The sequence below is a fragment of the Grammomys surdaster genome, unplaced genomic scaffold, assembly GCF_004785775.1.
Source record: "Grammomys surdaster isolate TR1022 unplaced genomic scaffold, NIH_TR_1.0 202, whole genome shotgun sequence".
Taxonomy (NCBI): domain Eukaryota; kingdom Metazoa; phylum Chordata; class Mammalia; order Rodentia; family Muridae; genus Grammomys; species Grammomys surdaster.
Genome location: NW_021604647.1, coordinates 389,486 through 408,678, shown reverse-complemented (window position 1 = coordinate 408,678; position 19,193 = coordinate 389,486). Strand labels below are relative to the sequence as shown.

The 19,193-nt window shown below is 51.4% G+C and overlaps 3 protein-coding genes across 4 annotated transcripts; 2 read left to right on the top strand and 1 right to left on the bottom strand.

The window, feature by feature from the left end:
- The first annotated feature begins 201 nt into the window (after nt 1-201).
- Gsc2 (goosecoid homeobox 2) lies at nt 202-2,149 on the top strand. Its single transcript, XM_028770564.1, has 3 exons — nt 202-481; nt 616-869; nt 1,547-2,149. The coding sequence occupies exons 1-3, from the start codon at nt 232-234 to the stop codon at nt 1,646-1,648; spliced, it is 606 nt and encodes a 201-aa protein (XP_028626397.1). The 5' UTR covers nt 202-231; the 3' UTR covers nt 1,649-2,149.
- A 1,997-nt stretch (nt 2,150-4,146) lies between these two features.
- Nucleotides 4,147-13,401, top strand: Ess2 (ess-2 splicing factor homolog). Of its 2 annotated transcripts, none has more exons than XM_028770498.1 (10): nt 4,147-4,303; nt 5,190-5,358; nt 5,443-5,538; nt 7,458-7,627; nt 7,741-7,858; nt 8,212-8,345; nt 9,177-9,279; nt 9,905-10,014; nt 12,163-12,278; nt 12,843-13,401. In XM_028770498.1, exons 1-10 carry the CDS (start codon nt 4,160-4,162, stop codon nt 13,120-13,122), a joined length of 1,440 nt encoding a protein of 479 aa, XP_028626331.1. In that variant the 5' UTR covers nt 4,147-4,159; the 3' UTR covers nt 13,123-13,401. The 2 variants fall into 2 exon arrangements, with proteins under 2 accessions (XP_028626331.1, XP_028626330.1); XM_028770497.1 differs by having other exon boundaries at nt 7,455-7,627.
- Nucleotides 13,402-15,183: 1,782 nt separating this feature from the next.
- Tssk2 (testis specific serine kinase 2) lies at nt 15,184-16,563 on the bottom strand. Its single transcript, XM_028770547.1, has one exon. The coding sequence runs from the start codon at nt 16,471-16,473 to the stop codon at nt 15,397-15,399; it is 1,077 nt and encodes a 358-aa protein (XP_028626380.1). The 5' UTR covers nt 16,474-16,563; the 3' UTR covers nt 15,184-15,396.
- Nucleotides 16,564-19,193: the final 2,630 nt, after the last annotated feature.

Here is a 19,193-nt window from a genome sequence, read left to right as displayed (position 1 = left end):
TAGATGGGGGGGGGGGAGGCTCCTGACCCCTCTGGACGTGGCGGAGCTCAGGGCTCCCTCCTCGCAGCCCCAGTACCCAGACTGAGGGGCTCGCCCTCCTCCGTGGCCGGGGATTAGCTCTCTGAGGGCTGACGACCAGATTAGCACGAGCGAACGCGGAGCCCGGTCTGGGGATTACCGCACCCCCCACCCCCCTATATATTCTGCCTCTCGCGCCGGCCGCCCTCGGGCATGGCGACTGCAGGCAGCGAGGCGAGCCGCAGGGACTCCGGGAGACCCTGCCCTTTCTCCATCGAGCACATCCTCTCCAGCTTGCCGGAGCGCAGGCCCGCTGCGCGGCCACCGCAGCCGGTTGGTGGTAGGAACCCCGCCGAGCCAGACGAACCCGTGGCGCCCGTCCCCGCTGCACCCTGCGCCTGCTGCTGCTGCTGCAACCCGCGCGCTGCGCCCCGCGGAACCCCGGAGACGGTGTCCGGGCCGGGTGAGTGCGCGCGGAGGAGCAAGGCTAGGCGGGGATCTCTCGGGGCAGCCGGAGGGGCAAGCCTGGCTCCCCCTAACCCTAACTCTAACCCTAACCCTACGCCTGACCGCACCCCACCCCTTCCGGCCCCGCAGGCTTGCGGTTAGCGTGGCCGCTGGGGCTGGCGCCGGTGTCGCCCTCCCCCTTGACGGCGCGGAGCGCAGGCTCCCCGGCGCTGACTGGCACGAGCGGCCCCGGGCCGCAGCGGCGCACGCGGCGCCACCGCACCATCTTCAGCGAGGAGCAGCTGCAGGCGCTCGAGGCGCTCTTCGTACAGAACCAGTATCCCGACGTGGGCACGCGCGAACGCTTGGCGGTCCGCATCCGCCTGCGGGAGGAGCGCGTGGAGGTGGGTGTTCGGCCAGCAGTCTGGGGGCCAACTCCGGCGCCACTCTTCACTTTCAAAGACCGAACTTCCAGGCGGTGCTTCCTCATAGCGTTCTACATAGGAAGGAGACCCTCCCCCTCATGATCACTCGATGTGAGCGCGGAGGCAGTTCTTCCAGCACACTATTTGGATGTCGCTGGAACTGGAAGGGGATAAGGGTCGTTTTCTCTGACTTTGTCTGGCTCCCCAGTTTCCCCTGATGATAAGATACGCGTTTGTTCCTGCCCCAGATGTGAGAAAATTTAGAAATGTGCAAAACTAGGCAGGAGGCATGCATCTGTAATCCCAACACTTGGGGAGATGGAGGCAGGAGGATCATGAGTTAATCAAAGTAATTCTCCTCACATAGTGAGAAGCCACCTAGGTTACACGGGGGTGGAGGTTGTGGGGGAGAATGGGGAGATACTGGAAACAGGAGGGTGGAGAGATATATCCTGGTTGCTACTGGGCTCAGGCTGGGAAGACAATGAAAGCAGTGAGTCTTGATCCTTTGTGTATGAGGGAAGGAGGTGCCACAGATCTATTCACCTACACCTCCAGGGTGAAGCCTACCACCTGGCCCACCTATCAGCTCTTCCAAAGTTCTTTGGACGGTGGGTCCTTGGGCCCTGAGCTGTCCTGGTCTCCCTCCTCCTCAGGTCTGGTTCAAGAACCGCCGGGCCAAGTGGCGACACCAAAAGCGTGCTTCGTCATCAAGGCTCCTGCCTGGGACTAAGAAACCTCACAAGGAGAGTTGTTGATGGTGTCTAGTTCTTCTGGCTTTGGCGGTGAAGTGGAGCACAAGGAAGTAGGAGGGGGACCGACCTACTTGAACAGGAACTGAAGCTGCCAGTGCTGGGAGACAGTGGATCCAAAGCCTTCTCACCTATGAAGGGAGGGCATGTGGGGCAGGAAGCAGAGACCTTCTGCAGGTAAAGTGCAGACACAGAACAGGTGACTTCTCAGCCGCCATCAGCACCTAGAGAAACCCTAGTTCCACGAAGGATGCAGAGCAGTCCTCCCCACCTCACACCTGTCCTCAAAACTCCCTCTTCTCTGCCCTTCCACCTTCTTATGCAAGGCAGTGCTGTCTGTTCAGTCCTGGGCTTACTCTGTCCTCAAAGGCTCTGCACTGGGCCCTGGTGTCAGGACCTGTGGAAGAAGAAGGTTATAGCTGGTCATTTCCAGATCCCTGCATCTGCACCTTCTGCTTCTGCAGCCTTGAGCTGATGCCAAGAAAAAAACAAGATCTACAAAGACCACAGAACAGTCCAGGATTCTGAGGCTCAGGCTTTGTTTCCACAACAATGAGGAGCTGGCTTCTCTCCCCCTTTCCAGGGAGTTGGGGGGGGGGGCGGAGATCAACATGTGTTGCAGAGCACAGCTCCACAAAGTCCCCAGTCCCAGTACCGTGTTTCCCCCATCAGAATTAAAGCCTGGTGGCAAGGCCTCCTGGGGATTTGCTCCCTTAGGCCTCTAGGCACTACCAACCAGCTTCACAGATGGGGGAATCTTTGGTTGTGTTCACGAGTGTGCATTTGTGTATGTTGCCTGCATACATACATGTGCACCACATGTTTTCCTGGTGCCCATGGAGATCAGAAGAGGGTATAAGAACCCTTGAAAGTAGAGTTATGGATAGTTGTGTGCCACTAGGTAGGTGTTGGGAACTGAACTCAGATCCTCTGGAAGAGCCACAGATGCTTGTACAGATGGGCCATCTCTCCAGCCCCCTGCATACTCTTCTTGATGTATCTTTTCCATCCTTGGGCTCCAGTTCCCACCTCTTTGCCACATTTATCTCTGTCTCCAGTTCAGGCCTGTCCTTTGAGCTAGGTATTTGTCAGTCTGTCCCTCTGACAACACTTGGAAGCCCACAGACTTGTTGCAGGCACCATATATATATAGCAAGTCATTTCTCCATTCGCTGGCCTGTTTAAGGCACATAAATCACAGAGTTCTTGATCACTAATTGCTTTCTGTACATTTCCTAATCACACCAGTCCATCTGATTTCACATATAAACATATCAGTAAACCCCAGAAACTAGAGTCTCTGCAGTTTCAGGAACATCAACCTCATGAAAGCTGAACTCCCTTGCGCGGTGACCATTGCAGATTTCTCTGGTTTTCACTTGAGCTCACTCTGGCCTCCCTGTGATTAAAAATAAAAATAGTATTTCTTGCCAGGACCCCAAAGATACTGTGCGACTTGGCTTTGCCATCATATCCTTCTTCCTGAACTGTGTAACCAAAGATCTGCTTTGCCTTGCTCCCTCCCACTGCTGGGCCTTTGCACGTGTCTACCTGATGCCTATCCATTCACCTACAATCTACAAACATGCTCTGCCTGGGAACATGCCACTTGACATGTCCTGTGTAGAAATTGAGATTCTCTGAGTTCAGACATCTTGCAGGTCACAGATGTAACTTTACACATTTGTAGGATGATTTATATGTGTTTTTTCTTTTGTATGGCCAACTCTATGGAGGCAGGGACATCGTCAGAAAGTCCCCAGTGATTCACAATGAAGGAAGAGATCATTGGAAAAGCAAAACTGTAACAAATCATTCTGGGCTAGAGTTTGTTTCATCTAATTCATAATCTCCCTTAGAAAGAAAGTTTCATGAATGCTTTCAGTGAGAACAGGCCTCTTCTGGGAAGCCCACCTTGGCAGGCAGGGAACTAATAAACCCAACCAGAAATTTAAGCACACTTTTGTACTTTCTTTTCATTTAAATTTTATTAGATAACTATATGGGAAGAATTGTCTTAGCGTTCTTTTTCTGATTTTGCAAGTCATATATAATCAAATTTTTTGAAGTATTTAAAAATGTGTTTGAAGCCGGGCAGTGGTGGCACACGCCTTTAATCCCAGCACTTGGGAGGCAGAGGCAGGCGGATTTCTGAGTTCGAGGCCAGCCTGGTCTACAGAGTGAGTTCCAGGACAGCCAGAACTACACAGAGAAACCCTGTTTCGAAAAACCAAAAAATAAAAAATAAAAAATAAAAATGTGTTTGAAGTATCTGCAATTTAAAAGAAAAAAAATTGGAACTTGTAACAGAGGGACTGTTACCCCACAGCTCCCCCTAGTGATCATAGTCTAGACAGGCATGAGAAAAGTGGGTGGGGATAAAAGACTACAACTTCTTTAAGATCCGGCGCTCCCAGTGACATCATCGGAGCGCCGGCTTTATTATAAAAATACTGCTTCTCCATTGGCTGGCTGTTGGAGTGGTGCCGACGCCGCCCGAGCGGTTCTGGGATAGCGATGGGGACGCCCGGGGCCTCGGCGGGTGCTCTGTTTCTGTCCACCGCGTCTGCGCCCCCGAGGAAGCGCGCGGCTGGGGAGGCCGGAGAGGCCGGGATTGCGAGAAGCAGGCAGCGGGTCCTGGATGAAGAAGAGTACATCGAGGTACCAGCTCAGTGCGAGCGCTGGCGACTTCCGGGCCCCTCACCCGATTCGGGTTCCTCTCTAGTCCTTTGAATTTGTTCTGGTCCTGGCACTCTCAGCCGCCCATGGAAGTGAAACAACTGTCTTTGGGTTTGGGAAGCACTGAGAACGAGAAAATAGTGCAGAAATGTGCATCTAGTTTTCTGTTGAGGGTCAAGGAAATAGTTTTCCTGTAGAATAGGTAGAATTTTGACACAGTTTTCGAGTGATGACAAAGACGACTTTCTGGAAGGTTGTAAAATATCAAAGGCTGGGGGTCCTGGAATTAGACAGTGGAACTGGCCACATCATTGAATGAGTGGGTCTCAGTTGCTTCTGGAGTTTAAGGGTCCCACTGTAAACATGCTGGAGGACAGGCTGACATAGGGTTGGTTTTAGACTGGTTAGATTTAGGATGCTTCTGAGATATGCTGGCTTGTACCATCGCCATGCAGCTAACTTTACAGACTTGCAGCTTCACAGCGAGATCTGGCCGGAGGTGAAATCTTCCGGACTTTATCCTGTGGTGTCAGTAGTGGTGACTGTCTTTCAAGAGAAAGGATTAGATTGAAATACAAATTCATGGGTGGGACGAGGATGACAATATCCACATTAGTCTGGCTGGTGTTTTAGATGGAGCCAGCAAAGAGAAAGATCAGTTAGTAAAGGATTTCATGGGTTTCAAGCGATTGTTCAGTAATGTTAAATAATATATCAGAGCCATGTGGGATGAGCGGCCTTACTAGAAAACGCTTCTAAACTATCTTGCAGTCGTCCAGGTAGGCAGAAGGGAAAGGTCTAAGGGGTGGACTGTGAGTTAGAACTCCCAGATGCCAACCCTGGCCTTTGTTCTGATTGCTTATGGCAGGGACTTCAGACAGTTATCCAGAGAGACTTCTTCCCTGATGTGGAGAAGCTACAAGCACAGAAGGAGTATCTGGAGGCGGAGGAAAATGGAGATTTAGAGCGCATGCGCCAGATTGCCATCAAGTTTGGCTCTGCCCTGGGCAAGATATCTCGGGAACCTCCACCACCCTGTAAGAGGATGCTGCTGTAGAAGGTGTAGGGGCAAGTCTGTTGTCACGGAAAGCTCACTCTGATTTCTGCTCTGCTTCCCTCAGATGTCACTCCAGCCACCTTTGAAACTCCTGAGGTACACCCGGGCTCTAGTGTGCTAGGCAGCAAGCCCCGGCCCCAGGGCCGAGACTTAGATGATGGTGAGTGAACTAACTCTTTTGGTCTCATGGCCAAGACTGCTTGGGAATCATATTCTTGTGAATTTTCTCAGGGTCACATTTCATCCTCCTAAGCATCATTTTCGGGGATCAGAGATACTGGTCTGGGAGGCAGAAGAGTTGAGACCAGCTCCCAGTTGTAGAGGACCTGTGTTCTCTGCCTCTGGCCTATCTCTGGTAGGAGAGCCCAGTACCATCACCAGTGTGCATTTAGTGTGCCAGCCTTTGCCTTGTGGGCATTGTGGGCTTACAAGGCTCTTCATTGATGTCTCCTGAAGACGCCTCAGGCCCCTTCTACCTCTATATTTCCAAGGTAGTTGCTTGTGTGTCTCTCTCCTTTCAGGTCAGTATTCAGGTGTTACATGTTTGGGCTTAGAGGCAGAAGATAGTCTGGACACTGGGTTCTTGACCTTTTGTGTAAAGTTGGGGACACCTGGAGCTCTGTCCTTAATGACTGCCTTTGGTTTTCTGATTTGTCTATTTTGTTGAGACCAGAGAGTCTCACTGTGTTTCCCTCACTGTTCAGGGTCCTTTCTGTTTATTGCCTCTCACCCTAATTACTAACTGGCAAGTTGTCCCGGAAAGCAGGGTCTTGGCTTCCAATTTGAAGAATGTTCTTCTATATACATATATTTTACCAGTAAACGTAAGAGGCCTTGTAATTACACATGTGGGAAACTCTTCAAAAGGCTATAACTTCTATAGGTGTCAGGAATAACAATAGAATGGAGCCCAGGTTTGCCCCTTTCCTTTTTTTTTTTTTTGTTTGTTTGTTTGTTAGTTTTGTTTTGTTTTTTGGGTTTTTTTGGGGTCTTTTGTTTGTTTGATTGGTTTTGTTTTTTGTTTTTTTGGGGTTTTTTTTGTTTTGTTTTGTTTGATTTTTCTGTTTGTTTTTGTTTTGTTTTGCTTTTTGAGATAGGGTTTCTCTGTGTAGCCCTGGCTGTTCCTCACTCTATAGACCAGGCTGGCCTCAAACTTAGAAATCGCCTGCCTCTGCCTCCCAAGTGCTGGGATTAAAGGCATGTGCTAACACCACCTGGCCTAAGTCTGTCCTTTTCTAACCTCAGGACTTGGACTTATAACCACTGTGTTTGGCTGGCACACAGCTGGTGGTCAAGACCTGTCAATAGAATGGATGAGAAACTTCAGCTTCACACGTCCCCCTGCTATCTCTTCAAGAGCATCACTTTCCCTCTTAGCAGGGATCAAGGTGATATGGTTGGCTTTATGGCCTAGGGTCTGTGTGGGGCTCCCTGGAGCCCTGGGCCATATGAGCTCCTGCCTTAGGAATTAACTGTCATGCTGAAGAGATGGCTCAGTGGTTAAGAGCAATGACTGCTCTTCCAGAGGTCCTGAGTTCAATTCCCAGCAACCACATGGTGGCTCACAACCATTTGAAATGGGATCTAATGCACTCTTCTGGTATGTCTGAAGACAGCTACAGTGTACTCATAAATAAAAAGAAAATCTTAAAAAAAAAAAAAAAAGGAATTAACTGTCATACTGACAACTGAGTGGCCACCACTCAGCTGTAATATCAGTCAGAAAGGGACGGGAAAGACAATTCCAGGCAGGAAAGGAGAGCTCACAGGGCTTTGGAGATAGATCCTACAGGGTTAATATACTTCGGGCAGAGAAGCACCTACTAAGCTGTCCTCATGAGCTCTGCTTTAGTGTCTTACCCTGCCCCTTCACTAGGGAACCAGATCCTAGACTTCTCTTGGCATCCAGCAGATAAACGGAGCTGGCCAGTCAGCTGTGGCTACCACCTGGGTCTGCCTGAATAGTCAGAGTTTGTCTGTCACCTACAGGAACTCTTACAAACTAGGGTGGTCTCCTCAGCCCTACAGTGGTAATCAAGCTGTGTGTGGTATTCATTTCCCTACTTGTGACTCTAGCAGGCGAGGCTGGAGAGGAGGAGGAGAAGGAGCCACTGCCCAGCCTGGATGTCTTCTTAAGCCGCTACACAAGTGAGGACAACGCCTCCTTCCAGGAGATCATGGAGGTGGCCAAGGAAAAAAGCCATGCCCGCCATGCGTGGCTCTACCAGGCTGAGGAGGAATTTGAGAAGGTAGCCCTGGAGCTTGAGAACAAAGGCACCTTCTTTTGGGATGGAGTCCCAGGGCCACAGGTACAGGGTCTGGGTGCCTCTCTAACCCTACTTTCCCCCCCATGTCACTATAGCGACAGAAAGATAATCTTGAACTCCCATCGGCAGAGCACCAAGCTATTGAGAGCAGTCAAGCTGGAGTGGAGACCTGGAAGTACAAGGCCAAGAACTCTCTCATGTACTATCCAGAGGGTGAGTGGACAGGGCTGAGGACAGGGCAGAAGACAAGGGCTACAGTGGTCTGTCTTGTTACCTTTGAGGCAGCTTTTAAAGTCTATGTGTATATGTCCACTTGCAGCGTGGACCACAGAGAAGTCCTGGTCCATCTTGGGCTTGGGGAAATGTGTGACATTTTAGGACATTACAGTCTCCCCTGCTGCTTTGTTGAGGGTCTGTGAACTAAGGCACCTCTGCTCTGCTCTGCCGGGGTGACTTGGCTAAGGAGGTATACTGTCAGCCTTCAGTCTGCGTGACTGTAAGGTTGAGGTGAGGCATGGGGCTTCCTACCACCTTGGGTCCCCTGCTACCTTTTCTTCCTTTGGTAGGTGTTCCTGATGAAGAGCAGTTGTTCAAGAAGCCACGGCAGATAGTGCATAAGAACACACGCTTCCTCCGGGACCCCTTCAGTCAGGCTCTGAGCAGGTCCCAGCTTCAACAGGCAGCTGCCCTCAATGCCCAGGTGAGTTAGCAGAGCTACCAGGCCACTGAACAGGTGCACTGGGAAAACTATGGAGAAGTGTGGTGTCTCCCACAGTGGTTGTCCCTTTAAGTTAGGATTTTCATGAGGCTAGATGGAGCTTAATTGGCAGAGCTACTACAGCCCTTGTGTGGCAGGACCTTTATCTCCTTTTGACCCCTTCCATTGGTGCTAGACATAAGACTTATGGGTCCAGCCCTGTACCAGCCCCTATGATGTTGGCCAGAGAGGAAAGAAGCTTCTGGAGGCTATGTATGTATGTATGTATGTATGTACGTATGTACGTATGTATGTGTGTGTCTATGTACATATGTATATACATAGACACACACACACACATATATATATACATATATACATCCACGCACACCTCATATGTATATGTCATACCTATGTAGCAGTCAGCGAGCTGAGTAGAGCGGTGTACACGGGAAAGTGCAGAGAGCCTGACCGCTGAGAGCCTGGGTTCAGGATGAGTAAGTGATCTCAGAGTGTCCTTGATCATCATGGGGTTAGAGGCGAACCAGGAGATGGAAAGACTCAGATGCCACAGGGGAGAGCCAGCACTGGCCCTCTGGAGCATTGCAACCCAAGAGGCTCTTCCTTGGGTAGAGGAAAGGGGCACCCTTTGCTTGGTGTTCACTGCTACACTTCCTCAACATCCTTGAAGAGAGGTGAGAATGGATGTCTTCCTTCTCTCCTATAGCCCCAGCTCTTTCCCAGGAAGGAGAAGTGCTCCTGACGTGTACCTCAGCACCTACCATAGTCAGCTGTGGAGACCCCTTTAACACTGGTCTCTTTCTGCTCTTCCAGCACAAACAGGGCAAGGTTGGCCCTGATGGCAAGGAACTCATTCCCCAGGAGTCCCCCAGAGTGGGCGGCTTTGGATTTGTTGCTACTCCTTCTCCTGCTCCTGGTAAGAAGTAGGCTATAAGCCCAAGCTGGACAGGGCTGTGCACAGGCTAGACTCTCCCATGTGTGACCTGAAATGCTTCCGGTTGCTCTGGTCTTGCCTATGGTGTGAATGGGCAGACTGTTGATGTAAGCATAGTTCATATTCATGTAAGCTTGGAGAGTTCTGTAGGCGGAGAGGTTCTGGACACTAGTCCTACAGTCATTGCAAGGGAGGCAGGTGAAACTTGGCTGGCTTTGGTGCCTCACTACACGCTGGCCTCCACACCAGGTGCTGGTTGCTGTAATGTGATGCCAGAGGGTGTCATATGTAATGTGATACCATATGAAGGCACCATATGGTTGCACTGGCATTTAGGAAATGCAGTGTTCCTTGGAAAACAAGAGTGTTTTCTTCCATTGACACCCCCGGGCCTGTGCTAGGATGGGGTCCTAGATCTGCCTTCCTTGACCTAAGTATAGCCATCTTGCCTTGGGGCTCTGCTGTCTTTGAATTTTCTCTTCAAATGGTGAGGGAAGAAGAGGAGTTTGTCTGTTGGCCTTAGTGTCAGTGAGGCTACATTTATTAGGGAGAAAGATAACTCCCGAACTAGGTATTCTGGCCTGAGGTTTATGCTCTCCCTCTGCAGGTGTGAATGAGTCCCCACTGATGACATGGGGAGAGGTTGAGAACACGCCCTTGCGAGTTGAAGGATCCGAGAGCCCCTATGTGGACAGGACACCTGGACCCACGTTCAAGGTGTGTTGTGCTGGTGCGTTGTGCTGAGTGGGGATTGATCTGGGACTTAGTTTGGATGCCTTAGTACCAACTGCAGGACTCGCACACACACTGGACTTGTTCAGAAGAGGGCATTATGGTAGGATTGTCAGAGGGATTTGGAAGAGTGGAGGCCATGCCAAGGCAATAAAGCAGGCCTAGAGGCTACACTGTCACAGAGTCAGACCAGGAACTCCAACTGCGCTGTGGGCATGAAGACTGTGGGATACCATGTGTGTCCCCAGAAGGACTAGCCTCTGGTTACTAGTATAGTTAAAGATTCTCAATATAATACAGTATAAACCCAGTATTGTAGGTGTGGGTAGAATGGAGGTCAAGACCTAGGGCAGACCAGAAAGTCCAAGTCATATAGGGCCGGTGTACATCATGTGGCCCCTGTCAGGTGAGCAGGAAACTAAAGGTAGGCAGACAGCATATACAGTCAGGTGGCCCCTGATGGCTGGGCAGATAGTGCCCCGAGAGCTCTGGGGAGAAAACGTACAGTGTCCAGGGCTATCGGGAGTTTGTGGATGAAGCAGTGTCTGGTGGAGTTTGGAAAGTGAACAAAGAAAGGCCCTGGTACTCTGAGGGTGCTGAGCCCCAGTGACTCACAGTATGCATGGGCAGGCCAAGAATGTGAATCTTTGGAAACCCAACAGGATCAAATACAGTGTTGGATAAATATATAGATATGCTTTAGTGCCTGGGTCACAGATCATCTTAAGCCAGGCCTTCCAGACTGCCTGTGATCAGTTTGGAGTGTGGTGGGAAGGGGTCATGTTAGTGCAGCAGTGGTATCAGTCACCTGGCGGGCACAGTATAGCTCTCAGAAAGCAAATGTCAGACTTGTGCTGTGGTCCTGACACCACTTTCCTTGACCAAGCCAGCAGGGCCCCCTGACATGGCCCTGGGGTTCTTGTCTAGAGCAGGTTGGAGAGGTGATGGGCTACACACCTAGACAAATCATGAGTAGAGATTTTGGAGGTCTTGGTTATAGACTGTCTGGGATATAAGATAACCAAGACAGATATGAGAGAGGAACACACAAGATGCTGTGTGGCCAAGGCTCTGACTGGCTGCACAGGAAGCAACACTAGACCCCCAGTGGCCTCTACCAAGGCAGAGAGTTCTGAGACAAAATAAGCCCTGGGCCAGCTCTGCAGGGGACAGGGCACATGTAGCCTGCTGTGTCCTTTGTTGCCCAGGTGTCAAGCAGGATGCACAAAGAGTGGAGGGTATGGAAAGATGGTACAGGATTGCCAGGCCTTTGGGGATAAAGTAAACTAGGTCCTGAGTATTGGTAACAGCAAAGTAAGTTCCAGAAAAGTGAAGAATTTCAATATAAACAATTGTAAAAACAGCTAGAAGATAACGTGGTTTAAACTGTCACTGTTTGTTTGGTTTTGTTCTTGTTCTGTGTTGTGCTGGAGATTTTACCCAGGACCTGGTTCCTGTGCATACCCGCCATTTCTTTTAGCGTCCAAAGTGCTGAGACTAGCTCTTTTGTTTGTTTTTGCTTCTTGAGAGGGGGTTTCCATATGTAGCTCAGATTTGCCTGCAACTCACTGTGTGGATCAAACTCAGAGATCTGCCACCTCCCAAGTGTTGAGACTGAAGGCATGTACTGCCACTCCCAGCTCTCAGGAGCTCATTTTGTTTTGTTTTACATTTATTGTTTGTGTGAGTATGTGTGTTAAGCATCTATGCATGACACATACCACACAGCACATATGTGGAGGTCATGGGGACAAGCTGTAAGAAAGAGTGCTTCTTTCTCTCTTCCCACCCTTGAGGTCTCAGGAGAGGGTTCAAACCAGGTTGTCAGTCTTTTAGCAAACACCTTTACCCATTGAGCCATTTGGAGTTGTTTGTTTTTTAACACAGTGTCTCACTTTGTAGCTCAGGGTGTCTTGAAATTCTCCTGCCAGTTGCTGGGATTGCAGGAATACACCACTATGTCCAGTTGGTGGTGGGGTGGTGGGAAGGTGCCTTTTGATAGGCTATTGGGAAAGGCGAGTGGCTGGGACTGGAGCAGCCATGAGGAAACGGTGACACAGTAACTGGTCTTCTGGATAACGGACTATTTGGCCAGGTCCAGCACAGGTCACCCATATGCCTGCTGCCTTGTAGATCTTGGAGCCAGGACGCAGAGAGCGTCTGGGCCTGAAGATGGCCAATGAAGCAGCTGCCAAAAACCGGGCCAAGAAGCAGGAAGCGTTGCGGAGAGTTACAGAGAACTTGGCCAGGTGAGAAGCAGCTGGGTCCTTGGGCAGGAGTGGGGGTAGAGATAAGTGGGCCTGCTTCATTCCTACTCTCCCCACCTCCAAGGCCATGTGTGTACACAGCTTGCAGGACAGAGCCCAGGGTACCCACAGGGTTCTCCTGTAAGTGCTGTGGCTGCTTCTCCACTGCAGAATGTGTATGGAGCAGGCTGGGAGGCCCTCTCTGTCATCCCCCTCAGTCTCCTCCCTCTCCGTCATCTTCCCTCAGTTTCCTCCTTAGCTTTTCCCTTTTGGCTCCTTACCCGACTACAAGTTCCTGTTAGTCCTGTGGGTCAATGTCATTCGAGTTACATAAAGGTAGGAGACTCCGGCTCTCAAAAGTCTTTGATCTGTCCAGCCCGGCAGCCAAAGGAAGCAGTTCCGTAGGGCCTCAGGTTTCACCTAACTGCTGTGTGAACAATGTTATCTTTCTCAGCTCAGAGTGACCATGTCTCTCAATAGGGCTCCTCTTGAGGGGCTGAGGGAGGCTTTGCCTTAAGCAGCCCTTACCCTCTAACATGGTTGCTTTCTTCTGTCCCTTCTCTACAGTCTTACTCCCAAAGGCCTGAGCCCAGCCATGTCCCCAGCCCTACAGCGCCTCGTAAGCAGGACAGCCAGCAAGTACACAGATCGTGCCCTGCGGGCCAGCTATACACCATCCCCAGCACGCTCTACCCACCTCAAGACCCCAACTGGTGGGCCGCAGACACCCACAAGCACACCAGCCCCTGGGTCTGCTACACGTACACCCCTCACACAGGACCCAACCTCCATCACAGACAATCTGCTGCAGCTTCCTGCCCGGCGCAAAGCTTCAGACTTCTTTTAGAGCCAGGCCTGGCTGGACCTGTGGATGTTTTGTGGGACACTTTGTGGAGCGTCTAGGGCAGCTTTCTACTCCTCAGAGGATTCCAGGCCTTGGAGACCCAGACCACAAGTATATAGAGCTGTGCCCGGGCCAGGTTGGCACATTACACTGACCACTCCCTTGGGAGTATGGCATTGGTGCTGTCCCCCAGGGCCCTGCTGAAAATGCCTTCTAGTTAACCCCCAACTGAATCCTCATTAAAGAATACCTGGCACTGTCTGGCCAGGCTGCTGATCCATGCCATGGGGTCCACGTGGGTGTCTTGGGACCTCGGGGTTAGAAGCAAGGGTCTCTAGGGGAGGAAACTTTGGCTCACAGAGCTGTCGTCTATGCTGAGATCACCCCTGAGCCTTCCACTGTAAAGAGTAGCACAGACCCATTGAGCTGTGGGGCCTCCCAGCCAGGGCTAGTCATTCGGTCTGTTGGTTACTGGCTCTGGCAGGACCTGCATGTCAGGCTCACCAGGGCCAGTCCTACTCCTGTGACTTGAGCCAGTACCACCTCCCAGCAACCTGGCTGCCTCCCTGTCCTCTTCTCTGCTTGACCCAGTGTTCTTCAGCTCTGCCTACTGGACTCTGCTGAGACACCAGCTTTACCTCAGCCTGAGGTGTACTTTGAGAAGAAAGAATGTGGGCTCCCTGCGAACTTGCAAACGCTATGTGCACCAGCAACTGAGAGTAACTAGTCCTCAGGTGACTAGAGGCCAGCCACACCTGTGAGCCTGTGCCTAGAGAGAGATGAAGGGTCCCTGCTTGGCCTAACAGAGTCAAAAACTGGGATCTAATCCGCCAGCCTACAGTTTTCAGGCTACAAGTGGCATCCTAGGGCCTGCCCTCTGAGCAGCCCTGGCTGTTGAGGCAGCCTAAATCCACCAGACTCTTCTGACACCCAGGTCTTGCTTTAATTCCATGAGAGCCACCTTTTCTAGTCTGCTGGCATTGGGCCTCTCGGGCCTCAGCACTCACGTTCTCTGGAGACCACTGGTGTTGGGTACTTTCCTCCTTGGGTCTTGTGTTTGTCAGTTTGACAGAAGCTAGAATTACCTGGGAAGAAGGAACCTCAATTGAAGAATTACCTCTTGTCATATTGGCCTGATGGCATATCTGCAGACATTTTCTTGATTGCTAATTGACGTAGGAGGGCAGGGCCCAACAGTGGCATCCTTGGGCAAGTGGTCCTGAGTTGTGTAAGAAAGCCAGGGAGGAAGCCAGAGAGAGAAAGCCAGCCAGGAAGCGGCACTCTTTCATGGTTTCTGCTTCAGCTCCTACTTGTTTCTGCTCTGGCTTCCCTCAGTGATGGATGATGACCCAAAAGTGTGAGCTGAATAAACCATTTCCTCTTAAGCTATTTTTCTATCAAGTGTTTATCTAGTGTTTTCTGTCAAGGTAACAGACAAACCAGACCAGGCCTCTACTAACCACAAGTTCCCCACAGTGAGGCTGCCCCAGGATCCTGGGCTAGGGAAGCTTGAGCTTCAATCCAAAGGATTCCTCCAGTGAGTGGGAAGCAGAGACAGGAGATGGGGAGGATGGGTGCGGTCTGGGTGCTGACCACCTCAAGCATTTGGAGAGATGGTAACCAGGAAATGGCATCTAGGCGCTTTGAGGGCTGCCGAGGGTTGGGCATTGCAGGTCTACAGAATGGATAAAATAGCAACAAGATGCCAGGCGGGCTGCCCCATTCCTGGGGATGATGAGGGCGAGACTTGCACAGCAAAGGTCTCTGATTGCCTCTTTGAAGTGAATGGACAATGACCACTGTGTAAGAACAAGATAGGGGCAGGGTGGCTTGTATTGCATAAGATAAAAGAGAATCTTGGAGCTGTCCAGTGCTGAAGACCTTGGGGATGGAAGAAAGAGGCCCACAAGTATGAGCCTAGCAAAAGGGTGCAATAGAGGCCCCCTCTGCCACAGGCCTCACTGAGTCTGCCTGTGCCTGAGTACAGGTTCCTGAACCCCTATGCTGGAGATCCCCGCGCTGGATGAGTCCTAGAGAAAAAGACTCCCCACTGGGCACTCTCAATGCTTGTATATACTTTGTGGTTTATTTGGTGGTCAGTAATTAATGGCTTTGCTACGAAGTGGAAGAAAGCTAATAGAACGTAATCAAAATAGTGGTTTAATTGACGGATTTTACTTGTTCCTTGCACCTGTGCCTTCTTCAGCTCCTACCTGCCTACTTAGCTTATATGGGTGCAGACTGCACACCATGACCCCGCAAGGGCCCTCTCCACCACTAGGTACTTGCTTTCCCCACCTCAGCTCCAGAGATGTGATGTTCTTTAGCTCTGGAAGTCTCAGCCAGCCTCTCCTCCATCCTGTCTTCATTCTCAGGTGCCACCAGCAGCCGGTGCTGGGGTTTGGTCCCCAGTTTGTGGTCAGGCCGGTGTTCAGGTCTTGAGCCTGGTCGAGTATCCAGCTTGCAATCAGCTCGATACTTGCCTTCCCATTCCCTCTTGAAGGAGGCAGAAGACATGGCTTTGGGCTTGGGGGGCTGTAGCCACGAGTGGCTGAGGATCTCATCAATGTGCAGCCGCCGGTTGACATCTGGCTGTAGGATGCGGTAGATGAGGTCCTTGCACTCACCAGTTAGATTCTTGGAGCGTGGGAAGTCCACGCGGTGCTCCTTCTGGATGCGCAGCATCTTTTTGATGTCAGAGTCATCGTAGGGCATGGAGCCACAGACCATGATGTAGAGGATCACACCCAGGCTCCAGATGTCATACACCTTGGGCTGGTAGGGGATGCCCTGCAGCACCTCGGGGGCCGCATAAGCTGCTGACCCACAGAAGGTTTTGCTGAGGACGATGCGCCCGCTCCCGTCCCGCAGGCAGCGCTTGGAGAAGCCGAAGTCAGACAGCTTGATGTTGAAGTCCTTGTCGAGCAGAAGGTTCTCACACTTGAGGTCTCGGTGGACGACATCCAGATCGTGGCAGTACTTGACAGCTGAAGAGAGCTGGCGGAACATCTTGCGTGCCACGTCCTCATGCAGGGCTCCTCGGCACTTGATGAGCTCGAGGAGGTCGCCATGGACACCCAGCTCCATGACAATGTAGATGCGTCCATCAGAGGTCTCAAAGATCTCATAGGTCTTAATGATGGAACGGTGGTTGACGGTCGCCAGGATGTCCATCTCCCGGGGAAGGAATCTCTCCACAAAGTCCGTGGGTGTTTTCTTGCGATCAATGATCTTGACTGCCACATTGAACTTGAGGCGCTCTGAGTAGGCAGATTTGACTTTTGCATAGGAGCCCTTGCCCAGATTGATTCCCACGATGTAACCCTTCTTCCTTAGGACCGCGGCATCGTCCATGGTGCCAGGAGCGGCGGATGCCGCCGCCCTCTACATCCCCTCCCCACACGGGCCAGCAGGCATTGTCCTCATTCCCGCTGGGGGAGGCGTCTGGCTGGGCTGGGCCTGGGGTGGAACGCTCAGCACTGTCACCAAGTGACAGCCCGTGAAGTCATAAAGCTGAGCTGCGGGGAGTGGGGACTGGGCTTGGGGAATGGGGCCCCTGGATGGAAGCCAGGAAGGCCTAGAAGAAGCACCCCCTCCCCACCCACTGGAATGAAGCTGCCATTCAAGCCTGTGGTAACCTTCCCTGGCCCTTTTTCTTGCTGTGGCTTCATTGTCACCAGTGAGGCCCAAAGAGAAGCGATACAGGTCTTGTCTCATCCCTGTTTCCCTGTCGGGCCATGGGAACTGGTCCTGTGTTGGTCCTCACGTCACCAGAGCCAGTTCCCTGCCACTTCTTTGAGGTTTGTTTGAAGAAAACTTCCTATGAGTGTGTATCAGTCAGTGGAAGCTGCCCAGGTCCAGTCAGTCCAGTGGTGGTTCCAGTCTACTGGATGAAAGCGGTTCCATGTTTGGGATCTTTGGGCTACAGAGTGGGCAGATGAGCCACATCCCTGGTGAACAGGTGTGTGGGGTGGGAGGGGAGACAGTACACAGGGATGCGCCGAGGTTGGCAGGTACATGCTTGGGAGAGTGTGGTGTGGATGATGGGGAGGCTTCAACCAGATGTACAAGGTGAGGTACCCACGCAGACAAGTGCTGCGCATGCTTCAGGCATAAGTCAGGGAAGAAGGTCATGAGCTGTTTTCTGCAAATGATGGGCATCCCTTATAGAACCTAAGATAGAATCATATAAAACCATCCCTTTTAAGATGGTTGCTGTTAAGAGAAGAAGCCAATTGGCTTTGGGATACCTGTGGAGGCCTAAGGCCTCCAGCCAGAGCAAGCATCTGAGGGTCAAGGGGAGGGGAAAGGATTAGGAAAAGCCAACCTGGGCCTGGTTAGTGAGGAGGGGACTGTTTAGGTTTGGTGCTGGATAGCCCAGGGATTGATAGCCCTTAACATGTGTATGAAAGAGCAAGCTTGGAGTTTGTGAGCTAGTGAGCCGGGCCTACAAGAAGTGCTATGGCAGTGCTCACTATTTGCAGTTGGACTGTCTTGTTTTCTGTGCATGGATGTTTGTTTTGCAAGGTGGCATCCTGTGGACACCCCTGGCTCCTTTAGAAGTCCTGTGCTCATTTTCACATCCCACAGGAATCTTATCCTTTCATCGAGTTGCCAGAATGTGAAGGTGCTGTGTTAAGAGGGAAAGCAAGAAGGCCTGTTTCTAGATGGGGAGGTGGGGCAGAAGGCATCAAACAGGAAGTGATGTAGTGCAGTGTGGACAAGAGGGAAAAGATATGGGGAACAAGAGTATACCATAGAGGTCACCTTGAAATCCTGGTCCTCTTACCGCTGAGTGATGCACACAGCAGGTGCTCTTGTGTCATGTCCTATCTCAACTGTCTGCTCCTTGAATTCCAAGCAGCCTCAGGCCATCTTGGTGTCTTCTGTCTCCCAAACTTTGGCAAGACTTCAGAGATGAAAAGGCAGGTGCCTACACACTTCTCAGCACACCCCACCAGCTAGCCCCATGTTCTGGAGCCTTCTGCCCCATCCAAGTTCCTTCATGACAGTTGTCCAGTCTCACTCACTCGAGTGTTGCTGAGGGTCTGTACTATGCCTGAACCCTGAATACTTGGTTCTCACAGGCAAAATTCACAGAAGCAGGCTACAGAGTGTTGCTTGGTCCCAGAAGGCTTTGAGGAGGACAAAGCCCCTTGGCTGAGCCTGGGGAGATGGGCACAGTCTTCAGAGGTGAATTGGCAAGTATGCTTACAGCACACGTGTTTGGGTACAGGGATGAGAGGGCATTGGTGGGCAGATCGCAAGCTAGCACTGAAATTCTGAGCATGGGAGGATGTAGCCTATGAACACTGGGAGGCAATGGGTAGAACAGTGCACAGTGGGCCAAAGGTGGGCTGGATGTGGCATGGGTGCAAGAAGGTCACATCCAGGAACTCACTGACACCACTTTTCTAGGGTAGTTGCCATTGGTGTATTCCCAAGGTTGAGACATAGTTGGGTCCAGGGTTGAGATGAGTCTAAATGTTTTTGTTTTTGTGTGTTAAACCCTTAGACTTCCATGAGGTTGCCCAGAGTGAGGTGAAGGGGCCACAATGGCAAGGTGAGGACTGCCTGGGACAAGATGTAAACAAGGCAGGCAGCACATAGAAGCCTGTGGTGCCAGGTACAGGCCATGCCCATTTGGAAAACCAGTAGCTGCCTTCCTTGCCCATAGGGTTCAGACATGCTGCCAGTTTTGCTTTGCAGAGGTCAGCTTCCAGCTTTGCTGGAGCATCTCCTCTGGAACTGGAGGGGAATGGGATACAGTCAAAAGCTATACAGGGCTGTGGACATGCTTGGGTTAGCTAGCGGAGCCCTTTATTCCTAGGCTGGGAAGCAGTGGCATGTAGCAATTTAGGGCACAGTTGAGAACTGGGTACTAGCTGGACAGGGAGGAACATGTCTTATGCTGGGCAGAGCTGAAAAACCAGCTGCTAAGCAAGTCCCAAGAGGTACTATAGGGCTGGTCAGTGTGCCTTCTATACTCTCCCCAACCCCTTGCAGGCAGCTTTGTGCAGCCTGAAGCCCTGGGGTAGTGATAAAACACCTACCTAGACCCTGAGTCCCTGATG